Source organism: Aythya marila (genome assembly GCF_965140915.1).
Source record: "Aythya marila genome assembly, chromosome: 3".
NCBI lineage: Eukaryota > Metazoa > Chordata > Aves > Anseriformes > Anatidae > Aythya > Aythya marila.
Window position 1 is genome coordinate 115,845,981 of NC_139044.1, and position 27,308 is coordinate 115,873,288.

General features: G+C 39.4%; 1 protein-coding gene across 7 annotated transcripts in view; it reads right to left on the reverse strand.

The window, feature by feature from the left end:
* The window catches only part of PKHD1 (PKHD1 ciliary IPT domain containing fibrocystin/polyductin), a 255,796-nt gene that overhangs the window by 51,451 nt on the left and 177,037 nt on the right, over positions 1–27,308 (reverse strand). For all 7 annotated transcript variants that reach the window (XM_082758117.1, XM_082758115.1, XM_082758116.1 and 4 more), the window contains 5 exons: positions 23,788–23,942; positions 21,699–21,851; positions 20,449–21,327; positions 19,366–19,528; positions 15,662–15,822 (listed from right to left, as the gene is read on the reverse strand). In XM_082758117.1, coding sequence (XP_082614243.1) covers positions 15,662–15,822; positions 19,366–19,528; positions 20,449–21,327; positions 21,699–21,851; positions 23,788–23,942 — 1,511 coding nt within the window. The remainder of the gene's footprint in view (positions 1–15,661; positions 15,823–19,365; positions 19,529–20,448; positions 21,328–21,698; positions 21,852–23,787; positions 23,943–27,308) is intronic.

Here is a 27,308-nt window from a genome sequence, read left to right on the forward strand (position 1 = left end):
TGTTTTTCCAAAGCACTGTTCTGTTTCTCTAAAAATACATTAGGAACTTCACATGTTATTTTTAACTAATAATTTTAACTAATAATTATATTAATAGTCATGCCACATACCCTGAACACCCCAAGGTGCTCCCTGTGTCAGCTTGAGTGCTTTGAACTCGGTAAAATTATGACATCTGTATCACAGACATGCTTTAGAAATTATTATTTTTCATATTTTGGCCAGGCAGTAACCTTGTGAAAAGTTGGTTTTGGTTGTAGCAACCTCTTGGTTCAAACCTAGTCCACATTGGAGATTTATTAGCTGAAATGCCCTACTGAGTGGGCCCTCCTGTCCTGGGTGCCCTTTGGCTTAAACAGAGATGGATGATTTCTGCATTTATTGCTTTTGTCTCTGTGTGCATGTCACCCGGACCACATCTGCACAACTAAACCAAATAAATATCGCTAGAAAGTCATCCCATGCACTGGCTCACAATTACCTACCCAGTTAAACCATTAGTACATTTCCCAGAGCAATCTGTCCCTGATGGCTAACAGTCCCTGGCACCATGCTAAGATGTGGCTGGATACAGACAAGAGGTAAAATGCTATGAGGACATGAGCAAAATAAAGTCATGGGCAAATGTTTCAGTTTAAAAGAGGACATTAGACAGGCTCTGTTACTCACATGGGTTCCAGAAACCACCTGTGCTATGAGACTTTTCTTTCTCCTCCAGTTCTTACTCACCCCACATGTTCCAGTTTCTCCAGGAGTTAAGGCAGAGCTCTTGCATACAAACACGTGGAACTATGAAGCCCAAAGCCAACTCCAGACCGATCACATTTTGGGCCAAATGAGTCAAAATGGCTACCCTGTTACTATCATCATGTGTAAGACTGTGCCACAACCTAACACCACAAATAGGGGAGTGAGGTAAACTAAGGTCATGCAGGCAAACGTCAAAGTGTTTGCCTGCTATAGTAATGCCATATGGACGCTATTCATGGTACGTAATTTCCCACAGTGTTTCATAGGAGCCCAAAACTAGTTTGGGATCACATCATACCAGATGCTACATAGGCGTGTTTTTAATCTCAGCATTGAAATGTCAAGAGCCATTACAAGCCAATGAGTGGAGGGGAAAAAAAAAAGGATTGACCTAGTTTCACAGGATAATCAAATGTTTTCTTCAAAGTCGTAGAAAATTTTAGCAGAGTTCAGCGATGAATTCAGACCTGCTGCATTATTCTGCAGCACGAGCCTGTGTTTCCCCATCACTGTCACCACACTGCTCCCATGCAGATGGTTGAACCTTCTGGCTCCTGTGATGCAATTCTGCCAGCAGTGGTGAAACCTCTAGAATGACATGTTTAAAACTAGGAGGACACTTAAAATGCCATTTACAGATAGACCTGAGATTGTTCTGCCCACTGTTCAATCTGGAAGGACTACACTCACTTTGAAGTGGAAGCTGTGTAACCACATTAGCATGGAATCATTCCCAGCCTAGTAAGTCCTGTCCTTCTGGGGCTGTGTCACACAGCTTCTGGTGCAGAGCTGGTTTGTGTTCTGCCAGCCTGGACCACAGGCAGAAGACTTGGAAGACTTTATGTCAACATGGCCCAGTTGTGATGGTGCCCAGGAGAAACTGTTGTGCTTTCACGTCACTGTCTTCTAGGTGCAAAGCAATAGTTTCCCTGCTTTTCTCATGGCTCTTTCACAGCACTGAAAACTTAAAGATGCTTTATCTGAAACATCCACAAAGGAAATCCTGTGTCTTGGATGAACCTGACTTCCTCAATTTCCTGTTTGCTGCACAGCTGTCTGCATTGGATGGGTCGCAGGGACATTTTTTTTGGACATATTTGTCTACCTCAGTTGGAAGCCAGGCTCCTTGAGTTAGAACATAAGGGTCTATAATCTTTAAAAAAAAAAAAAAAAAAAATCACAGTGAAAACAGAAAGAATGAAAAGAAAACAAACCAATAAAGAATCTATCCTGTCATAACATTTGAGGTTCTGGTATTTGCTGGCCTTGGAGTAGGTTCAAAATAAATGAAGTAAATGTGTATTTCATTAAATGCTAATATTTGGAAGATAAGAGGGAAAAAATGATGAAATGCTTCCAAGCACAGTTGTGAGGACAGTGCCTGTGTGTGTGTGTGTGTATAAACATACACACACAGACATACAACCATACAGTTGTGATTGTCTTTGATGCAGAATACCGCTATGCAGGAAGAATTACAGGGGAAGGGAAAAATGGGACTTGCTTTCCCAGGCCACTGCTCTTCATGTAAGCAGCAAGGCCCTTTGCACCTCTCACTCTCCTTCTCTTTTCAGAACTGCACTTGAATCCTTCCACAAGCATCCATTTTTCTGCAACCAAGACCCAATCCTATATAGATGCAGTCAATGAGACATGTTTAGGTGATGCATAACAAAAACCTCAGTCCTGCGCAAAGTAAGCTGTGGTACGTGCCTTACTGATAAGGCTGGTTAATCAAAATATAATCAGCATGTTCCCAGTTGACAGCATACTTGAGATCTCCTCTCCATTTTATCACAGATTTAAACTCTTGGACCCTAACCTACCTGGTTTGTAAGAACAAAACACTTGGCTGTCTTCCAGGGACACAGCATCTTCAACAGCAACAAGGCTCATGAAGTGTCCAGAATTTTTTCATTAATTAGCAGGTGCAATGCAAGGAAACTGGGATTTAAGGCTTCAAATCCTCAGCTATTTTGGAAATGGCTGGAATTTGATGTCTGTGTTTCAAACTGTGCAGCAGAGCAGGGACTGAAATTTTCATAAATGATAGACAAAGCTCAGAGCTTTCACAGTGCCGAATATAATGTATCTCTGTAGTTTATTTTCATAGATAACTCTGTCCAGAGTTTTTCACAGGGACTGTAAATAAAAAACATTTCACTGACCTCAGAGTTGTTTCCCTGCTAACCTTCACTCCTCTACTGCAACCCCATAGGTTCTAGAGTTTAAAGATTTACTTTCTAACACACATCAAAAAGAGTTTCATTTTAGTTTTTGCAGCTGAACTATTTCTGATCAAACTTACAGACAAAATCTGCCCCAGGCATAAATCTAGCATGGCAAAAGAAAGACATCAAGTGCAACAAATAGCATAAAGGGATGAAGTATTAAATATATATATATAAAATAATAGAGCAAAGATAAAAATAAAATAGAAAAGTAGGAGCAATTGAAAAACAGGAATGATGATGGAACATGTTACAACACTGTCAAACTGTGGCTTGCAAAAAAAATGAGTTGGTACCCTTGGATAAAAGCCACTGACTCACTGAGCCATTGTAACCTCCTTTAAGGTAGGCAGCACCTTCCAAGGAACTGATTAAATGCCAGGATCAAAGTTTCAGGTGGGGCTCTAAGGCACAAAGGAGACTGGTTGATGGTTGGGAAGGCTGTGGAGGTAAGAGGTTTGGAATTAAGTCCCTGATTTGTGGGCAACGTGCTAAATTGCAGCAGAAAGGATGAAATAAGTGGTACAGAGTCAGAGATTTGGTTAGGAGACAGGAGGAGTCTGGGAGTCCCATGACACAGAAGAGATGAGGGGTCCTGGTTTGTGGAGGCAGAAAAGCATGGTGGGGCTGGAGACCTTGAATGGGTCAGATGGAATGAAAGAGTAAAGGAAGGAAAGAGCAAAGGAAGGAAAAGCAAAGCAAATAAAGAGCTCAGGCTGTGGGTCCTGGCTTAGGACTACTGATGATATGAAGACAAATATTAACTCTGTGCTAGATCCTGAGCTTCATCAGAGCTGCCCCCACTTCTGCCCCCTCCAGATCTTTCCTATATTTGTGCAGCACGTAACACACCAGCCAGTGCAGATGTGCTGAATTCAGGGAGACTTTATAAGTACATCGTGTGAAATATGCATTACAAAAATCCTCTCAGCAATAGCCATCTCCAGCACAACACCCTGCCTAAGTGAGGTCTGCAAGTTATGCACAGCATCCTGTCCTTTGGCAACAAGTTGCTCAGTCCCACAAACTCTGCTCAGATAAAATTCTCCACGGTCTTCAGTGGGAATTTTCTCCTGAGTAAAGTACAGAAAAAAAAAAGGTGTCAACAGAATACACACATGGAAAAATATAGGTAATTGTAAAAATATTCAGCAGTGCTTTCTGTGAAAATTTGGCGCCACTTTCCACTGACAAAAGATTGCAGCCTTTCAAAGACTACACTCATCGAAGTATTTCCTTTTTTACTTTTACTGGGGTCTATAAATCAAATGAGCCCTCACCTTCAGAAATATTTTATGTCCATTAACAAATTTTAATGCAAAAAAAAAAGAAAATATTAGAATCCCAATTTTATAACTCCAGATAGACTGGGATTCTACCAGTTTTACATCAATATAATCGGGGCTGAATTTATCATGAAGTACAACTATTGAACCGTTCATGTGAATTACAGCTGGCCAAAAACTTATTCTAGAAGTTCATTTCTGTATTGCTATTGAAAAATAAAAACCACTATTTTTGACTAAACTCACAGATATATACACACAGGGGAAGAAAAAAAAAAAAAGGCAGAAGAAAGAGAAAAAAAAACATTTTGTCTGAAATATTTAGGTATTAAAATAAACTTTCTCTTTTTTACATGGAAAAAAATATATTCTTGGGAAACCTACTTTTAGGTAATAGGTTAACAGTTAACAGTTTCAGCTTTTATTCACCAATGTTTTCTGAAAGAAAAGAAGCATTTACATCCCATCATTAGGATTGTTTGCTAGTTTTCCCCTAATGTTAGAGCTCTCATTAGGAAAGAATATCTTGCTTCTTTTTGTTTGTTTGTTTGTTTGTTTTTTAATTGGCTATCATCAGATGAAATCTGAACTGCTTATATGTTTCAGTTTTATATTACCATTTTTTGGTAGTTATTCAACAACATGCTGCAGCAGAGGGGAGTCAGGGGTTAAAGAAACTAGTTTCATGCAAAGTGGAACTTGTACTTTATCACAGAGCTGTGTCTGGATTCCTTGGTATCTACCAATGTACAGAAGATTTCCTTTTTCTAGTTTGTTTTGGGACACAAAATTGGAGTTTCTCTCCAGAGAATATTTCTTGGTAAATGGCAGGGATCCAACCTACCCCCACTCGGGAAACAGGGGGGTTCACTGATAGGATTTCTCTTCCAAGATCCTTTTTTTTTTTGATTGAAATCAGAAGTGGGCTTAAAATGACTGAGTGGGAAAATGTACACACGTACATATGCATATACACTGCATGATCACATAAGTCTCATGTTTAAAGGAATCCAATCTTAAAAGAAAAAGAGAGAAAGGTGACGTATTAACATCAATACATTGCATTGGCCATGCTAGCTGATATGCTTTGCTCCAAAATTTGAGCTGGTGATCCACTGGGTGCCAATCCAGTAAATCCCTGTGCTCTGCTCTTTCAGAAACGTGGCCTCTGCAGCCTGCCCAACGCCTCCTAAAATTGATAAGAAAACTGTTTTGCTATCCACAGGACCTGATCAGGCCCAGAAAGAGAGGAAATGAGGAAAAAGAGAGAGAGATCCCTTGGTGTTTGTGCCTGCTTCTCTTTCATATGGAATTAATGGTGGTTTAATGGGGTATGAAAGGATGTTTTACTGGAAACAATGAGGAACAATTGTCTAGCTCACGTTTCATTTCACAGGTCATTATTGCATTAAGAAGTAAATCGACCAAGTCCGGTAAATAACAGTCTGTGTTTTGCCCAGAGCTTCAAACCAACAATCTTAGCAGTCACCAACTAATATCTTTGTCATTTTTAACCCTTGCAGGGATCTGCTGGGGGCTAAACAATTATAGTCTTCACCCACCCCTAGCAGGTAAGCATTATTCATTTTATTTCTCATCCTTTCTTCCTGCAAAACCCACGAGGCTGGGTTTTTGCATTGTTGTTTTGTTTATTAGCCAACCTAGCCAACTGTGTGTCTGGTGGCCTTGAAAAACAACACATATTTTAGTGACTGCTGCAGGCGTCTTTAAACAGGCTGCTTCCTCTGCAAAATTAATTGTTGCAAAACGCAGTGCTTCCCCTGTAAAGCTCTGCAAGCTAACACTCAGCAGTTTGGTTGGATTACAGATATGCCTCTCAGATCTAAGGAAAATACTACAGTTTTATTCACAGGATGCAATTCACATTTCTTTTTTAATTGCATAAAGACAGGCATCTAGTGTCCTTAAAGGTAGCAGCCATCAAGCCTAGAGAGGCTGTATGATGTAGGCTGCTGTCCTCAGCTGTTGACTTAACCCAGAGCAGCTCACTTCTCCATTTTCCTCTATTTCTCCTGAAGCCTTCTGGGTTGATTTTCAGCGTTGGAAGCTTCTTCCAGAAGGTACCTGAAAAGTGTCAGGGTAGTATGTACTAGGAATAAAACCCAATTACTTACTCAGATCTGTGGGCACCACTGAAATGATAAAGAGTAAGACAGTGCATCATGAGGAAAGGCATGATGTATGAGTGACTGAGCTTTGAGGAGACATGCCTTCAGAGATCCCAGATAAGGTACTCGCCTCAGTTTTGATTTCCTGGTGCTGCAAACTCTCCTCAGTCCTAGCACACAGTTTTCCATCACACTAACCTCTACACTTTCTCTCCCTCTTTTTGTTCACCAGCAGTATTTAGAAACTCCTAATTACCAGATCTTCCCACTACAACACCCTTGTGTTTAGACCAATAAATCACTGTCAGACACCAAAGGTTCCTGCAGACCACAGAGAATCCTTACAGACCTGCAAAAATAGGGCCAGAGAAGACCTTCTGAAATTATTTGATTCATCCTTACCCCAAGGACAGGCAGAGGTCTACATGAATCACCTAAAGATGCTTATTAACCTCTATTGATAGGGATTCCACAACCCACTCAAGCAAGTTATGTCAGCTTTTCACTATCTTTTTTTATAACGTTTCTTCCCTTATCTAAAATTATGTTTGATGAAATTTCAGCCTATTATTTTGTATTCCACAGACTTGGGGAGCAACTTTTCCTCTCTGCAGTAATCTCCCATGTATTTGAAGGCCGTGCTTGAATCTCCCATCCATCTCTTCTCCTCTTGACTGAGCCACTCATCTCTTTCAGTCATTCCTCATAGCTTCTGTTTTCCAGATGCCTAATGATTCTTGTCACCCTTAACTGTCAGGCTCCTAAATTAATCTATGGGTGTTACGTGCATCAGTTACTCAGCTTTCACAAACACCAGTGGTTTATAAATCACATCTTAAGAACAAATGCCTGAAACAGTAGCCTCATTATGTCAATGATAAAAAAGCTGATGTACAGGTTGAGGACAACATTTGTATACAGAAGTGTAGAGAGGTTGATATTAAATCCATAACTAGATTCCTAAATGGAAGTGATGTGGTGTTTTGGGGGCACTGAGCTATTTTTTAATGCACAGGCAAACAAATGGGCTCTTCAAGAATTCAGTAACTCTAAAAATGGTGTCATTTTTCTACACAGGTTCTTAAATAGAGGAGTTCAGTTTGGAAATAGCAAACCTCATGTTTTATCCTCAGAGATTAAAGCTAAAAGGAGAAGCTGGGGATTCCTCATTGCAATTGTAGGCAGAAACTATTCGCTGATACCTCTTCAAAAAGGACTGCTAATCTAAGGGTCAAGGTTATTGCCTGTACTTAGGGACCTGATTTTACATTCACTTTTTCCAAATTCCATTATTCTTAATACAGATATATGTATATACTTATTTTACATTTTATGCAGCTGAACACAGGTGCATGTTTGTTTAAAAGTACACAAGAATTTTGAAAAACAAGAAGTATAAAGAGTGATACAAAATGTTAAACTCCATTTACAGCAATCAATGTGCTAGATGGATGTATTTGCCCAAGGTATTTTGGATTTCTCATGAGAAAAGCATCTGATTCTCTCCATAGGAACAAGAAGATAATGTTTGATAGGTTTATACATTTGTGCACATACATATATTTGTATATATATATATATACAAGCTTGTATGTATATATATACTATTGAACCCATGGACAATGAATGATGCCATTCATCTCATATACTAGCTTCAGAATTAATGAGATGACATCCCTGAAAAGGGAAAATTGCTACTTATTAGGGTCTGAGATATAGATGAGTTTGAGGGAAAGTATTATATAGTATTTCAAAATCAAAATGTCATATGGCCTGGTTGTTCCCAGTGCTGACCTAGATTTCTCTTTCCAGATCTCCAGTTCTGGTCTATTCCTCCATGATTTTCCAAAACTAATTTTGCAAAGCATCCCCTCCAACAGTATGCAACAAGTATTGGCTGAGGAGGGGGAGAGGTATTTTGCCTTGGCAAAGGTTTCCCCTGGGACACAGCACCACGGTGACATCCAGATGCCCTGCTGTCGCATTAAGGGGTGTAGCTGATTAACCGTTACGGGCCCGGTCGGATTCAGGGTACTGAACCAGTCGGACATTCACCAAAAACACATTAACCGTCTGGGGGTCCAGTCAGACACTCACCAAAAACGCATTAACCGTCTGGGGGTCTGGTTAGATTCAGAACACTGAACTATCATGGATAACCACCCTCACCCTAGTTACACTTAATGAGAGTTATCACAATGCAATCAAGTATGGTTTATTACAGCAACAGATAATCAGGTTCTTTTGGATTGCCGGCGATAGTGACTGTCTGCAAAAGCAAGCTAGTATGCATCACAGGTGTGCAGCCTAGAAATAAACGCGTTAAAAGGATCAAAGACTCTATAGAGATTTATAAGCAAGTATTCAGATCTCACCCAAAGGCGTCCCAATGGGGGGGGAAGAGAGGCTCAGCCCATCGACTGATCCCAGGAGTCAGGAGGTCCTAAGGATGTTGTCCTCGGGATGGTATCTCCCCTGACGGTGGTATCTTCCCTAACATCCCCTCTCTCTTGGGCCAATTTATATTATTTTCTATCTTTTAAGTGGAGCTTGAGTGGCTCTAGTCAACCATATCTTAGTTATGATTGGTGTAAAGTTTTCCCGTCTCTGTTTAAAGTAATAGGCTCCAAGAAATTCAGGGCGCATGCTCAGTGAGGGGTGGTCGCACCTTGGAGGCGGGTAGCTTTTGGGATGGAGGTGTGTTTTTTTATTATCATGATATTATAATGAGCAAAAAGTACACTAGGGTACAGCATTTGTCAAAACATGACAGGTCTTTGGCTCAGGGTGGCAAAAAGTGCAGCTTTGTGCACAAGAACAATCGAGGCCCCACCTGATTACAGAGCCTAGCCGTGGTGTCTCCACTCCACTCTACGTTCCGTGCTGTTCCTTAGAGCTAGCACACCAAGTTTCCCCAGTGCGATAGCATCTAAGGTTGGGAGCCTAGGGAGTGCTCAGATAATGCAGTTATGCCCTACCCTAAAAGCCTCTTCAATGCTGTACCTTTTCCTTAAAATGTGAATGTTAGTTTTATTTTCCTAGTTACTTCAGGCATTTACACCACACCTGTGGGCCTTCATTCCCAACTGGTGGTTTCACCACCCAAAGATGTCCTTCACTCTGCAATATTCCCCTCAGTTAACAGAGCTGATCCTTTACTTCAGTAGCTTCGGCCATCTCATGCTTGATGAGCCACCATATAGTTATTACAGATACAAGATTAATTTATCTCCCCCTTGGATTATTTTAAAGCTCATTTTCCCAAGGGTATCAAAAATAACCACCAAATTTATTCTCAACTTTGGTCTTGATTTAATTAAGATCTGCTGTAGTCTTAGCCAGGGATGTATTTTCAGGAAATTTAAGTAAAAGTCACAAGTAATTTCTAATCATATTAGGTTGGATTTTTATAAAACAATAACTTGGTAAGAGCTCTTTTAATCTCCTTCATTGCCACTTTCAACACATTTTGCATGGGCCATTTATTGCAGAAAAAGCAAATTTCTATCTGTGAACAACAACAGCAACAAAAGATTCAGAAGAAAACAATAAACATTTCAGGCCAATATTGCAGCTGTTTCATTCCCTGAAAATTTACCAAACCTGCACCTGCATTCTCTTCTCAAATGTCTTTAATTACTACACTTGACTATGCATAGCAGGTATAGCTAATCATGCTCCTTAGAACATTAAATATGTATAGAAGATATAAAAGACAATTTCACACAACTTTAGCCCTAAATTATATTGGCAGCCTGTGTGTCAAAACGATATTCCTCCACAACTATTATTTGTGAATCTTAATAGCAAAAATTACCTCTTTTTTTTCTTACCTATTATCCATGACTTACATTTGTTTTGGACTGTTTGCATCAACATCTAATTTTACGTTATTTATGATGAAATCTAGCAAACTTCTACGTATTCATATATGATATTTAATCTCAGTGTTATGCAGCCTTTTTGAGTTTTCTAAAACTGCAGTTGACAAGATAAAGTGTCTAAAATCCTGACCAAGCTGCTTCAGATAAGCATCTGCATATGAAATACCTACCCTTTTTGATCTAGAAAAGTACTGGCTACCTCTAGAGAGCAAGCAAGACTAGTATAGAAATTTCACAGCTTTAGATCTGTCTAGATTGAAAACACCATACGAAAATATAGTCTGAGTTATCTGCTGGTCAGATAAAAAGATCAGTTGTTCATATCACACTAATCTTCTCAATTCTCATTAACAGATTCCCACTAAAACTGATTAAACTTTTTTTTTCCAGTACAGCACTTCTTCAGCTTTTTAAATAATAAAAAAATAGTTGGAGAATTTTTTTGTTTAAAACCAAAGTCAGAATTTAAGTATTCAGTAAAGTTCTAAAATATGCTGCAGGCATGTTTCTTAATAAAAAGTTGAATATAAAATATATTTTTTGCTGATTCTAGTTAATGCAACCATACTTTTCAACCTGCCTAAGCAGGGTGGGGTGCTTTTAGATTAAGAGTCTGGCTGTCAGGGTTTTGGAAGGATATGCATTAATTCAATGACTGACCTTGGGCAAGTCACAAATTCTGTCCTCTGCCTGGGAAACTAGTGTCAAAATATGTGCCTATCCCACAGGGGTATTACAGACCTAAATTTCACTGATTTTTCCACTGTACGTGGAGAACTTAAAGGAGGTTCCAGGTTTTACTAGTGTAAGGTAGAAAATAAATGCAGTTGTTCACAGAAAGGAAGTTGTTCATACAAGGCACATGTGCTAACAGCAAGAAAAAGTTGCATGATGGCTAAATCCTACAGCCTTGAATTTCCTTATCCTTCATTACATCAGAATTACTCTGATGACCAAAAGTTAATAGAACAGGGACTCTATCAGCTACAGAGTTGTAAAATAGGATATGCAAAGAAATTGCTGTCATGCAAATGTAAGGATCTTCTGTATCTGTACAGAAACCAGTATGGAAGTCTTTCAGGAAACAGAGTTATAATTAACAGTTTCACAAGATGCAGGAAGGTTTTTCTTCTGACTAAATTTGTAGCTGTGCTAAAGGGGAATAGTAAGAACAGGAAGGGCTCACTTCTGGATTTACACAAGATCACTGTGGGTTGGATCTCTCTCTCCATGAATGGGAATTTTCCAGGACGCCAACCTGTCTTCATGCTGTTTTACCCTGAAATCTGGAATCCTCACAGTCTGATCACAGAATCACAGAATGGCTGAGGTTGGAAGGGACCTCTGGAGGTCATCTGGTCCAAGCCCCTGCTCATGCAGGGAAATGTTTAATGTTTAATAGGCTTTAACATTTCATATTCTTTTTAATATGCTTGTGCAGGGAAATATTTTAATGTTGAGATTAAGGACCCATATAGCAAGTTGCAATCTTTTAAGTTCACTTGGAAAGTCATTTTCTTCCCTCTAGCTAAGGAGAAAAACAGTTTTGTAAGTTTAGATATTGCAGACCATTTCCCTTCTGGAGACCATTTATCTTCTGCATTTCCCTTCTTACATTCCCATTTTTCCATCTATAGCACCATCTTAAACCTCTTCTATCACAGTCAATAAAAGAACAAATTGTTAAATGACTGATGCTCAATTTCTGGCTGCATGGAGCCAAAGAAATATTCACCCATTTCTGCTTTTCTTAGTCACTTCATCACTGAGTCATGTTCCTGAATCCAACAACAACTATTCAGATATTCAGATTTGCTTTTTCAGCCCAGATTGCTTTAGAAACGCCTAGAATGTGTCTGCCAGCTCTAAGAAAATGTATCTGTCTGCAGGCTCTAAACTATAACTTAAAAGATTTGGGTTCATCTCTCAGGAGTGTACAATGGTGGATATGCTACTTCCACTGAGGCTCACACCCTATGGGAGCATCATGAGCGAAACACCTTTGTGAATTGGCTGTGAAGCAAGGTGTTTCCTCAACTCTTTGCCTCCACCAGAAGCTCAGCCATCCCATACTTCTCTTGGTATGCACAGGGGCCTTGCAGAGGATGTATCAGCCCACCAGCTTCTGCCCATAATGTGTCATTCTCTCCTAGTTCACCAGAGATTACACTGGAGGGTATGCAGAAGGGGTCAGATGAATTTTCTACCATCCTCTGGTCCTCAGCTACATTTCCACCAAGGGAAGACAATGAACTTCAGTGCTACCAGGAACTGTTAGTGGGTTAGGTTATCATGAGGCACTCACAGAGTCCAATAACAGAGTCCATATAAATACTGCAGATAGCCAGCAGCAAATGGTTAGAGATTTAACTACACAGTGATGGTGGTGCAGGGCATTTAACCTGGACACAGAATTCAGCTGAGTACATTAACTGTTCACTTATCCTTCATTCCTCCTCTAGACTCATGCTTATAGCTAATTCTGCTGTACAGCTTCTGATTCTGGTATTTCCTATATCATGGTACCACTTAGTGCTCCAGGCCTGGCCCCAAGCTCTTTTGTAAGAGGTTTGGTATAAAGATGAGTTCTGGGAGAAAAACATTTTGTCATCCAAAAAGGGCAGCTCAAAGAGATTTAAATAATTACAAATTCATGTTAAACTCATTAAATTGTTTTGGGTAATTTGAAAAATGATACTGTGAAAGTTCCTCATACATGATTTAAGGGGGTTTTGTTGGAAAATATTTCATCCTAAACTTTTGCAGCATTATATCTAAAAGAAATAAAAGAACAAAAAGTAGCCTTAGATAAATAAATAATTAAGCTTTGTTTTATTCAAACACATTTTTGTTGTTGTTACTTTTTCTTCTGGCAGAAATAATAAGAACAAAAATTTGGATCTGTTCCTTCCTTTCTTTTTTTTCCTTTTCTCTTTTTTTCTGAATTCTGTGTTTTTTCCAGGAAACTAAAACTTCAGCTTTATGTGAACAAGTCCATTTCTACAGATAGCCACGATAAACAGACCTGGTCTATGACCCAAAAGGTAACACAGCAGGCAAAAGACAAGACACACAGGAATACAAATAATAATAATAATAATAATAATAATAATAATAATAATAATAATAAATGTCTACATGCTTAAATATATATATTACACAGCTTGCTACTGCCCATATGATATAGCCAGGACTCAGGAAGCCACGTGGTCCCTCCTTGGCCTATTGCAAAGACACATATGTACATAAATAATATATGTATTCTCTACCTGTTGTGTCTTCAACTAAAGGCATCATATGGATTCAAGAACATTAATATCATTCTGAGTAATCCACTGTGCTGCTGTTACAGCTCTCACAGCCTCTCTCTTCTATGGAACTCTTCAGGGAAAATGTCTTACTAGATTTTGTGTCCCTGAAGTACAATGAGTGTTTTGGCTTTGTTCCCCCTGGAGTAAGCAGAATATCTCGAAATGGCTGAAGACCAACAGTTTCAAGCTGACTGTGCAGACTGGAAGCTTAAGGGGAATACATACATGAATTGGGATGAAGATGCAATTAAGTCAGAGCTGTCGAGTCTCAAATAAATTCATGTCACTACACTGTGGAAGTGGCAAAGATGTTGTGTAGCTCCCTGAAAAAACTATCCCTCTTTTTATGTTTAACAAGGCTAGCAGATAACCACTGCATGACAGTGCTCTGATCAAGCTGCTAGAAGTTGCTGGAATTACTCTGGTTTAACAAGGCACCGGGTGGGGATGTGGATGAGAGGCTGAGCAGGTGGGTGCAGAGCACCCAGTTAACATCGCTACCAAACATTCATCTGGATTCAGGAAAGGCAGAACTCCTAGGGCCAAAATCTGCTCATCAGCATCATCTGGGAATAGTGCTACCACCTTCCCTGGCCTTGAAGCACTGCCACAATGAGGGGCAATCTGGCCCCACAGAAGGAAAGCATTTTCTGGTATCTACTATGGAAGTCTGCACACCAATGTGCAAAACATTCAGTGTTACGACTTTCAAGAGGGTGACAGAGCGGGGAGAGAAGGGAAGACAACGACCATGAATTCACCTCAGCATCAAGCTGTGATTTTCCAAATGTCAGCCTCAAGATGAAAGGAATCTCAGGTCAGAATGAGAAATACAGAGGAATTAAACACAAAACTGTGAAGAGAGGGGAAAAAAATCCCAATTCATATTTGGGCAGCAAGAAGAAAACACAGCAATTTTGTTACAGCCTTGGAGGCAGGCAGCATTTACCATATGCTGTCGCCTCCATTACACAAGGAGATAAACCCTGTGGAGTGCAGGTTGCACTGTCAGTGCAGTTTAGATGGTGGGGATTCCTGGCACTCATATGACTATGTCCCAGGGCATGCTAAAAATGGTGAGAATCTAAATAAAGTATAGGTTCTGTATGCAAAAGTATGTGTGCATTAATATGCACGTGCTAAATGGTAATACTGCTAGGATATTAGCACTTGCATGCAATTCATAATCAGGGCAGAAAAGGTAGAATAAAAATCAGTGTGTTTGTGTCTAGACAACATATTAATCAGCCCTCTAAGCAGCCAGTTATAGTGGGATCCTTAGAGAAAAAGCCTTTACTGGGTACACATTAGACATTTTGTTTAAAGATTAAAGTTCTTCTCATGTTTAATCAGTTTTAGAGCAGGATGGAAAACAGGATTAATTACAGTCCCTTCCATCAGTCTCCCATACCGCCGGAGTCACAAATGATGCGCCTTCTCAGCAAAATGGCCGCTGTCAGCAGCAGGCGCAAGAAATACTAATTGTAATTAAAGAGTCTATTTGGAATCACAGAGCAGAGTTTTAATCAGAAAGAGAATGGAGCCTTGCTGTGTGAACTTTCAGAAAGTGGTTCCAGAGCAGAACGGGCCCTTTTAAACCAGAAAGAGGGGTCTTTAAACTTCTGGAGTCGGTTTTCAATTTGATTATCTCCCAGTGGGACATGGATGAAAATCCTTGCTGTGCCAATTATTGTTATTATTTTGCACTTCCATAGCAGTTACATGGCAAGTCTTACTCAACAGTCTCAGAGAATTTTGCAAAGGGCAGGTAAGTTCTGATCTGGTCTTAAAATGAATAAATTAAACCCTAAAGGGGATAAGGATTGCCAGGTGACATGATTCTGGGAGATGGCAGAGAGGCATTGGTGGACACAGACCTGTGCAATGAGATCTCCTAGACTTCACCACTGCAATTCACTACTTCCATCCTGAAAAGGCATCACCCAGTCTGGGGCCATAACCACGGACCTCAGCTGCAGGTCTCAACGAAAGGCTGGGATGCACCCTACCTCTCATGGGTCAAGTGTATGCATGACTGTGCAAGCACTCCAGACAGCACAAGGCACTTACCAGCTTGCAAGTAGAACTGTGTCCATTCAAATTCGGACTTTGGGAAAACAGAAACAGGTGGTTCCAGGTCCAGGACACTTCCATCCAAATCCTTGAAAAGGGCCTTCCTCGAACCTTTGCAACTCTTTTCGGGGAACATGGTGTCTTCAGAGCTCTGTACACTGGCAGGCAGGAGAAGCAGTGTTATTATGAGACAGACAAAAAGAAATTATTGTGCTGTGCTGTTGTCTGCAACTTATTTACACTGAAAACAAACACTTCTGTGCATATATGCGATGCCTTGAAATTTACTAGGTGAACTCATATGCCCATGAAAAGACAGAAAATGACAAATAAAGTAAAATGAATGAAATCTAAGCAGACTAGTCAATGTCTAGCATGTTCTGTAAAGAAATCCTGCAGCAATCTTTGTATTTTGACATATTGGTATCCAAAAAAAAAAAAAAAAAGAGAGAGATAAATCTGCATCCTCTCCCACCAGATGTTGGCTGGGTTTGGACAGAGAAAATCATTTTATTTCCAGTGTAACTCCTGTCCCCAAATTTCAAGCTCCCTGAAGTTCGTTTGGGCCAGTGTGGGCTGTCATGGTCCTTGGAGCCAGCTGTTGCAGTTTGAGTACCTCTGGTTCTTTCTTGGATTTCCTGATTTGAGGAACAGCAGTGATATGACCATCAATATTCACGTGTTATTAATCTTTGACCTATGCTAGATGAAATCTATAGTTACTGAGTGACAGTGAAACATGCTGGCTGCTGCCACACAGTGACCAGGAATGCCTCTGCTGCAGTGTGCAGGGCTGATATGGGACCATGGCTCCCCAGGCATTGCTCTTCACTTCCACCAGGTGATGGATTGATTTTTGTTTACAGATTGGTGTGTGCTTACATAGCATTTTGATAAAAAGCACAGGCTGCCCAGTAGTACCTGTTTGTCTTGTACTTAGCACTATGTCCTGAAAAAGAGGGAACCCTCTACAGGGCCAGAAGATTGCACCTTCCCATGACCAACTGAGTTTATGCAGGAGAAATCATGAAGTAAGGTGAAATGACTGAAAGAATGAGAGAAGGATCCAGGAGTCTTTGATGGTCTTAAAGTGAAGTGTAGGTGAAACTAAGCTCAAAACTATGTTCACTACACAGTCACGCATATCTTGTAGTACTCCCAGCCAATGAGTAGCTACTTCTCTCCTAATGATAAGTTGATATGTTCAGGTTCCAAGAACAGAATTAAATCCTAGTTTAAAAAAAAAAAAAAAAAAAAAAAAAAAAAAAAAAAAAGAGTTTCAAAGCATTAGTCCAAACCAGTACAAAGTTCTTTTTGGATGGGGTGAGAACATATCTCCACAGATTACATCTAATTCTCAAATGGATTCAAACTCAACTTTTAACATCAGTATGTTCTCAGAAGGAAATTATAAGTATAGTCATTTAAAACTGCCAGGAAAAAAAAAAAAAAAAAGTAATTTTTTGCTTATAACATTAGAGTTTGGCTTCCACAGAGGGAGATATCTACAGCAGGACAGGTTTGTTGGAGAGGAACTTGCCTCACCTGAGACATGTGCCTAGGAGAGTTAGGATGAATCATTTTCTAGACAAGCATCACTATTGAATACAAATCAGTTGAGTGTCCTCTTTATATTACACACCTAATCTTTTGATCACTAAAGTTTAGAGAGCAGAATAATTTGTTGGAGATCTTAAGTGCTTTAACTGGTCTTTGACTAAATGCTTAACACAGCTTAAGAGAGCTAGCCAATTGGCCATATAGCTCCTATTACAGAAATGTAGTGAGATGCAATGACTTCTACTCCAGCAAAGCCCATGGAAATACTTTTAGATTGCTACATGGATACTCTTTAATCCTGGAGAACACTTAGAATTTCTTGAGACCAAGTTGGAAGAACACACTTATTGACATTAAGAGTGCAGCAAAGTCAAATAGGCAATGATCCATATTAAGGAAAGAGAATCACATGGACCAGTGTTTCCAATCAACATTACTTGAAAGATGTGAAGAACAGGGAAAGTTCCTGTGATCCTGACAGCTAGTGCAATTCTTCAGCATCTCTCAGAAGATCCAGCATTTCAGCTGGCTAGGTCCACCAGTGGGAAAGCAAGGCACTTCATGCTCTTGCCATATTCCCTGATGTTTCTATTTCCTCTCTTGCTCTAAGGCAATGCTCACCTTCTCCTTGACAGAAGATATTCATCAAGATATCCCGTCAGGGTGCTATAGCAGAACAATGCAGCCACAGCCTGGATCCAGCACAGCAGTTGCACAGGTGGACTAAATAAATGCATGCAGATAATGCATGAGGAGCACTGAGAGATGTAATCTCCCTCAGAGGTTTACCAGAGCCCTAAGAAAACATTCTGTAATCCACATGCATTCATCACATTTGAAATCACCAGCTCTTGCAGTGGACTGCGTATTCAGCAGCTCACTAATAGCATAATATTGTGGGATGGATACAAGAGTGAAACATAATGGGAGCTGACAAGCTGGACAGGTCTCAGAAATCTACACACAAACTAACGCCCAAAGCAAAAAGCAAAAATATAGAATAAAATAAAAATTCTTGCAGAAGGCTGGAGGGGCTCTAAACATAGCAGTGTGGGACACCTCCAATTATTTTTGACTGGCAAGCGGAGTCCATGCTGGATTTCTTTATTTATTTATATTTTTTTTCCACTACTTCAAGGCTTTCCTGACATAGCCTCTATGTTGTGTTCACCCATTGTAATAAATAAATTGGCATGTGGTTTCCATTGGACGTGGTATGTTTGAACTGCTACAGCCATCAGTGACTTAAGGTTACAGATGAAGCTCTCTCCCTCCCTGCTCCATGTTTCTCCACACACAGCTGATATTCTCCCTGGGCAGGAGCAGTTCTGGCAATCATTTGACATCTCACAGCCTGCCTGGTACTGATCAACATTTCTGATTTGATCTCGCAGGCAAAAATCAAGCTCTGCTTCCCCAGCCAAAAGGACATTCCCTATCTCAGGTTTTTTTGCTGAAGGTCCTGACATTTTCTGAAGCCTGAGGCTGAGAATTCAGAGATGCTCGGGACAGAGTTTTAAGAAATAGGATATATGAACCTTGTTTTGCTATACAAACATCAGTAAGAGAAGAAATCCAAGAGGATTGGTCTGGAGATGCACCTTGATAGAATCTGAACCTCAACTCTTCAAAAATTGCCCTTAACTAACAGTTACCTTTTTTCTTTTTTCTTTTTTCTTTTTCTTTTTCTTTTTCTTTTTCTTTTTCTTTTTCTTTTTCTTTTTCTTTTTCTTTTTCTTTTTTCTTTTTCTTTTTTTCTTTTTATTTTTCTTCTTTTTTTTTATTTTGGATTTGAGTTTTTCTGTGCATATTTGTTTGATGTCTGAGCTTTTTCATTTTTTTCAGCCAGGAACAGTACAAAAGAAGACAGATACAAAGGATGGGACTGCTCTGCACCTAGACACTCAGTCTAAAATAATTGCTTAAACTTTCAATAAGATAAATTTTATAACATTATTTCATATTTTATTTTATTATTTATAATATAAAATTATATAAAACTATAATTATATTTTAATAAGATAACATGAAGATAAGACAGCTAATAGAGGTTAAAATAGTCCCATATTTGTTGATTTTTATTTATTTATTTATTTAATTTTCAGAAACCATTGAAAAAGGTTCTAAAAAAAGCATATTACCTTGCTGGATGAAAGTAAAATTTGTCCTTCTCATTGACACGTAACATCCTCGATCTCTCCGCTGTGATAAGGGGCATGATGCCTAAATGGTCAGCATTTGACATGATGCAGACATCCCTGTCTTCACTATAGCAGCTCTTTGTAAAACCAGTAAATGTGACGTCTACCAGAGATTAAAAAAAGACCAAGAAAGAAAAAATAGTGAGAGAAAATGCAATAATTAGATAGAGAAAAGCTCCATTCTGTGACCTTTCCTATGTGAAATCGCTGCCATATATACATGAAAATCATTTTTTAAACAGACTATTTGCTTTAACCTATACTTTCATTTAGCTTTAGAATACACTGTACCTGAAGTTATATCTTAAATTAAGATTAAATTATGAAGTTATATCTTAAACTAAGACATGCACAGGAAATGAAATCAAATATAAAGTGAGAAACACAAGCATGATTGATTGATTAATTTGTTGGAATCAGTCAGAACGATTCTAAAGATGAGTTGCCATGGATGGTTTATTCACTTGCCAGATTTTAATGTAAGATGAGCTGTGGCTGGTGACACATGGTTGGCTATGGCATTGAAATCTTCTATAGCTACAAAATCCATAACTGGCAAATCTTTCTTTTGCAGTCTTTAAACATTATGATTCCTTATGACAATAAAAGTCATGACTGTTTCTGTGTAGCCGCAGTCATCGTGTTCAATGCAAATTCTACAGGAAGTGTGCTAACCCTCAAAATTGGCATCTTTATTTAGGTAGAGATAACTGCTGTTCATAGAGATGCACCAAGTGAAAAAATAATTAGTACAGAAGAGGAGGTGTGTCTGAGGTAAAATAAACAAATTGGTACATAATTGCACTGTAGTAGATAAAGAAAGTGAAAAATACCAAGTAATATGTATTTAACTGAATCCAACTGAAGAAGCGTTCAGAAGGATTTCCCTACCATGTCCATTTCCAGGTCCAACATAATGTCCATGTCCAGTTAAGTGTGAAAGTCTGAAGCTTCAGCCTTGGAAAAATGAAATTAATCAAGACAGTTACGGAATAGTCTGGCCAATATAAGTGGAAGACCAACCTTTCAGCTTCATGAGTCCCAGCACTTTTGGACAATGAACAACTTTGTGCCATGCGTTTTCTGGCCTCTGGCTGGGCATAGTGGTAAATGTAGGCCATAAAATCCCAACACGGCCTCTTCGAGGGTAGTATGGTGGTCGATCTCTGGAAGTTAGGTCAGCTGCATGAGGCTTGATCCGGTCACTGATGCAGTCAAAAGTTGAGCTTGTTGCGACAATGACAGAGTCTTTAAGTTCCAGGAATCTTTTCCCTGTGTTACACTGCTTGGCATAGAGACAATATAATACTGGCATGAGACCCACGGTGTTGTCCACCAGCACCACATTGTCTATAATGACGCTACTTCCAAGGTGGAACATCATACCATAGTCATAATTCTTGTAAGATAGAAAACCTGTGATTCTAGTGCAGGTCGGAAAACCATCTCCCCCGTAGAGATGAATTCCATGGAGATTTGAATGGGCCACATTTTCACTGCAACATTCTCCATCTAGGAAACAGTCTTGGCCCCTGATATGGAAGCCAATCCGCTCAGATCCTGCCACAACATTGCCGTAGAGGGAGACACCAATGGCAAGGTTCACCTTTATGCCAGCAACCCAGTTTAACAAGCCCTCTGGTTGCCTGCTCAGAATAACAAGGTTCCTGATGAGAGAATGGCTTTGTCCTTCCAAATCAATGCCAGGTCCAACTGTGTTGAACACCATGTTACTATGCAACACGATCCAGTTGCTCATGACTGCTTTGATACCACCTCCACAGCTACCATGAATGCTGGATGACACCACCGAAGACTGTTGGGATATGTTCCTGAATTCAATGGCAGAAAGCTGAGGAGGCCCAAAGTTCAAAAATTCAATATTTGAGAGCTGAAGGACACCTGTAATGAGATAACTATAGTGAAATAGAAGCTTCCAGAACTACCTAAGAACTGCTTAAGAATAATACCCGTTTAGACAGCATTCAGGCATATAATAGCAGGCAATATTTGTCAGTGTATTGCCAGTACTGGCTATTTGTTCATAAGTACGTAAAAAGTTATAGTAAAATACAACCAACCACAGAACAGAACCCCCAGACCTATTCCAAGGTTATTATGAAATATTATTATATTCATGTTTCATGCATGTCACACAGCCACAGTTTGCTTAGACCTGTTTCAAAGCACATGCCAATGGATACATCTGCTGTTAAACAGCTCTTCTTGGGCAGAACTGGTCTGGTTGATGAGGATAGGTAAATTGCTACTACCTTCAAACTCTCTCCCACTGGAATCCATAAAATGTCCCACCAGCATCCTCCCAGTGCAAGCCAAATCAGACTTGATCTGTATGTTCCGTGTTAGGAGTCCAACTTCTGCTGCCAAACAGATGCGTCTACCGTCTTCTGTGTCATGAAAATGGCCTGGGGAGTTTCAAGAGACAAAATGTGATAAGTGTCTATCATACGTATAAACCACTGCTTTGGGGAATATCCAGCCTGACAGCTTATGCACAGCATCTCTGCAGAATCTGCACTGACATTCAGGTGGGTTTTTCCTCCAGCACCATCTACGTGCATCAACACTAAAACAGAAAGGCCACCTGCCTATCAAATATTCACCATGCTCTTATATTTTACCAACATATTTTGTTTTTAGAAAAAGAAGGTGCTCAATCTTTTCCCTGCAGTGTGGAGATGCCAAATCAATTAACAGATTCACACTTCATTTTTTAAGCTACATGTGCAGGAGATATTCTTCAGTACAGATACACTACAGAGCTTATCTCCATGAATTCTTGTTAGAATCAGACCAATGACAGCATTAAAAAGCAATTTCCTACAGATATCTGGTTTCAGGTATTTTCTAAAACAAAGTCTTTCTAAATGAATCCTTTGAGAGAGCCTATGCAGGTATCTAGCCTGGAATTCACCTTTGGTGACTTTCAGTATCTCCAGATTTAATTGAGTTAACCAAAATACTTTTATCTACAATGGAGAGAAAGAGCCAATTCTCAAGTGTAATTCATTATCTATTTTATACACCCGCTTTAATGGGAGAAGAAAATATAAACGAGAGGTACCTATTTTTCTGCTTTGACACATGTGAACATTTACTCTACAATCTATTTTTGCCTAGGTGAATCCCAGTATTTCTGTTGCTCTTAATTCTTATGTCAGTACCCCCCTTTTTTTTTTTGGTTATGATGTCTAATAACTACAGTAGTACTCAATAATGTATGTAGTCATTTCATCTCAGGATATACTTGCTATATCTACCTTAGTGAAATAAATAAGCTAAGAATTGTCCTCTGGCCATGAGACCAACTGGCAAGCTTCCTCCCTCCCTCTACAAAAAGAAAAGCCATGCCCTAACTACTGAAAACAGGGCCTAGGCATCTTTGAACTTCATTTTTTGCAAAAACACAATTGTCATATGAAACTGCCATTGAGGCTATTGTCAAGTACAAATATGGACAATAGTAGAACACAGCACAGTCCCAAGTGATGCTTAATTTAATGGAGTAGCTGTAACCACTTAAAACACACAATATTTCTGAACCTTTTCATTGATCATACTTACTTCTCTGGCTACTAGTTCAAACAAAGACTAAATTTAAAAATAATACCTTAAAAATCCTGGGTTTAAGGCCTCAGAATTTGATCTGTTAATTTTAATTCTTTTATTTTTACTACATAGAAAGTAATAATTTTACCTTGTAGGCTAAAATAAAATTAAATAAATTATTAACAGTGCATCTCTTTTTTTCCAGTTAAATATAGATCTCATATAATTTACACAATAAGTAGAGCTATGATAGGTGAAGTAATAAAGGTATCTCTCTGTGATCATAATACAAAGATTGTAAATCTATTTATGTATTAGGTAACAAATACATTAGTTTCATGTCACAATCACATTTTTTACTTGAAACTCCAAAAATATCATTTTGCAATATGAAAAAGGGCAATGTTGTGAATTTTTCAGTTTCTGACACAGCATGAAAATAGTGTAAATGACTTAAAAAAAAAAAAAAAAAAACTTTTCCACTAAATTTTTAGTTATTTGCTCTCTGTGTTAACTAGCTCTAATTAACACATGAAACACCAGATGAAACACAGGAAGTTTTTCAAAAGTATTAAGCACTGGATTGACTCTCTTTCAAGACGTTCTTGTTAGAATCAACTGTTCAGTGCAATTTTTACTGTCAGTTTTGCAGTATCAATATAGCAAGAAAAAAAAGCATGCAGATAAAGAAATGAATATGCATCAATAAAGTAAAACTGATCTTGGTGAGATTTGAGACAGAAGGTCCATGCTTCAGAAGAAAACTCTCAAACAGAAAGATATGTTTCTTACCAATATGCCTGTGGAGAAGGCGTTCATGGAGTGCTATGCTACGACCATTGACTTCTTTAAGTGTAACTACTTCAGCTTGATGAGCTTCATAAGAAGAAGAGCTGACAACAATATCTCCACCAGGACTCCAGTCCACTTCATCTTCCACCAAAATCCTGTAAGGCCAAGATATCAAATCAATGTTATTGCATTATGAATTATGCTCACAGATTTCCTAAAAAATGGACAACAGCTTTGCCAAGGCAGATCACAGAAAGAATCTTCAGGCTATGCTCTAGGAAAAATGCTTTAAGGCTTGCTGCATCCAAAAATGAATGCCTGAAATATGTAGGATAAAATTCATCCTGAAATGCTTGCTTTATACCACTGGTTAGCAAGGTATCTCGTATTGATAGAGGGCTCAAGTACGTTTCCTACCAAATACGTGTCACACCATTTTCAGTGACAGGGATATCCTACTTGGTTTCCATCTACAGGTCTGAAAGGAAAAAAAAAAAAAAAAAAAGCAAAAAAAAAAAAAAAAAGCATTTTTGTAGGTTCTATTTGCCATTGATATGTACATTTTGCACACATCCCAGGTCATTCATAATAGGCTCTGCAGGAGGATCTGGATAGGTTGGACCGATGGGCTGAGGTCAACTGCATGAAGTTCAACAAGGCCAAGTGCCGGGTCCTGCACCTGGGGCACAATAACCCCAAGCAGTGCTACAGGCTGGGAAATGAGTGGTTGGAAAGCTGCCTGGTAGAGAAGGACCTGGGAGTACTGGTTGATAGTTGGCTGAATATGAGCCAGCAGTGTGCTCAGGTGGCCAAAAAGGCCAACAGCATCCTGGCTTGTATAAGAAGCAGTGCGGCCAGCAGCGCTAGGGAAGTGATTGTCCCCCTGTACTCAGCTCTGGTGAGGCCGCACCTCGAGTACTGTGTTCAGTTTTGGGCCCCTCACTACAAGAAGGACATGGAGGTGCTCGAGCGAGTCCAGAGAAGGGCAACGAAGCTGGTGAAGGGTCTGGAGAACAAGTCTTATGAGGAGCGGGTGAGGGAGCTGGGATTGTTCAGCCTGGAGAAAAGGAGGCTCAGGGGCGACCTTAGTGCTCTCTATAAGCACATTAAAGGAGGCTGTAGTGAGGTGGGGGTTGGTCTGTTCTCCCATGTGCCTGGTGACAGGACGAGGGGGAATGGGCTAAAGTTGCGCCAGGGGAGGTTTAGGTTGGATATCAGGAAGAACTTCTTTACTGAGAGGGTTGTTAGGTATTAGAATGGGCTGCCCAGGGAAGTGGTGGAGTCACCATCCCTGGAGGTCTTTAAAAGACGTTTAGATGTAGAGCTCAGTGATATAGTTTAATGTAGGACTGGTTAGTGTTAGGTCAGAGGTTGGACTTGGTGATCTTGGAGATCTCTTCCAACCTTGACGATTCTGTGATTCTGTAATAATACTAGACACCTGCATCTAGAAAACATATTTTTTTTCTCCTAACTTTAAACAGATTATTTGCTCGCTGAATGCTGAAAGTCGTCTCTGGACCTAGACACCAAAATATAGGTGTCCATCTGTAGGTGTGTGCATGTGCACTACTAGCAGTTAAGCTTCCACTGTAGTTGACAAAGACCTAACCAGTACAGCCAATAACAGGTGAAAGGTGATCCAGCTTTCTCTGTATTGGACACATAGGGCAGCATTTGATTGCCTAAACATGAGCAACCTGTTGTTGATTGAACTGTCCCAAGATATCTAAGAACTAGGGTAGCAGACTTGACAGGAGTAGCTCATGGAGCATTCCTGAAGGGACAGATGGAAGCCAGGGAAGGGATTCAAAGGCATCTCAGATGAGCTCAAAGGTACCAGATGAGTGTTTAATAGAGAAAGGAAAAACACTTAATGAAAGCAAAATTGATAATGATCAGTGTATATATATATATATATATATATATATATATATATATGTTAAATACCCAAAAGGTACTATTATACAGTGACCACTGCTGGCCAGGTGATGAGCTACACTCAGCTAATTGCTGATATAACAGACCACTGAGCGAATTCAGAGAATCTTGCATGACTCATCATGCAGTCAGATGTAATAGAAGTATAGAGAGAAAGGAAAGGCCTAGTGGGATGTAATTAGCAAGCTACGTTGCCAGGTTTTCTTGATGTCTCTTCTCACAGTCATTTTCAAAGATAAGTAGGCTCAAGATGAGTACTTCCAGTTTTCTGCACCTCTGAACACTCAATAGAGAAGTCTTTTGTGCTTGGAGGTAGCACTGGACAGCTTCTGAAAGGGCAGGAAAGTGTTAGTTTGACTCAGAGCTACATGTTTTTTAAGGATAAATTCACTGTCAAGGAGGAAGCAAAACAAAACAGAGTAACAAGAATAGGGCTTAAGTTTAAGGTTTTTGACAGTTCACTTGCAATACATATTATTAGCTGAATCTTAAGTCCAGTCCCAGACATACAGTCCAATTCTAATTTATCTCTTCTGGACCCAAACTTAACTCTTAACTCTTGCACTTCAAACAAGTCTCATAAGGGGAATCAGTAAGCAAGAGAAAGTATGTTTTGTATGATACACTGTCAAAATGCTCATCTGCTGAAATATTAATATAGTTTTTCACTGCAAGTAAAAAAAAAAAAAAAAAAAAAAGTATTTCTTTTTGTAAGCATAAATACTTCCCTGACTCATGTGCTGACTCATATTGGAAAATATATGCAACAACTTCTCTCAATCAATAGAAGAGCCACTTTCTTCAGCTATTCTAGGACTGACTTGCCTATTTCCTGTATCTAACCACATTAACTCTTAACTGGCTAATAGTATTAGTTTCTGAAAAAAATAAATAAATCTGTGGCCAAGATTTTTCATAATAAATAGCTTCTTCTCCTCTCCTCTCCTCTCCTCTCCTCTCCTCTCCTCTCCTCTCCTCTCCTCTCCTCTCCTCTCCTCTCCTCTCCTCTCCTCTCCTCTCCTCTCCTCTCCTCTCCTCTCCTCTCCTCTCCTCTCCTCTCCTCTCCTCTCCTCTCCTCTCCTCTCCCCTCCTCTCCTCTCCTCTCCTCTCCTCTTCCCTCCCTTCTCGATTAAAAATTATTTCTTCATTAAATAATTAATTTTTAAATACTCAAGTCTGTAAGAGCTAATAACAAACAAATCCTACCTCTGAAGTTTGTGCCCCATTGTCCATCCTTACAATGAGTTAAAAATAATTCCTTGCCTAAATGCCAATATTTCTCCTCTACCTAGGTGAGATCTCTTCCAATTAGTTTTTCTTAGGCCTAACTATTAGATTTTTTTTCTTTGAATATATGCATTTCAGTTTAAAATGAAGCATTTGGAAGAGTTACAGCAAAAGGTGATGAAAATTTCATGTAAGACAGAGTCCAGAATTAGAGCTCCAGAGAGAGAGGTACATGCCCATGCTACACGGGCTAACAGTGGTCAGGGCACTTACAGAAGAGATCCCTATACAGACGTTCATATATTCAGGTCAAAAGTCTGAACTTCAAGATGTAGCCAACCTAACAAGCAGCT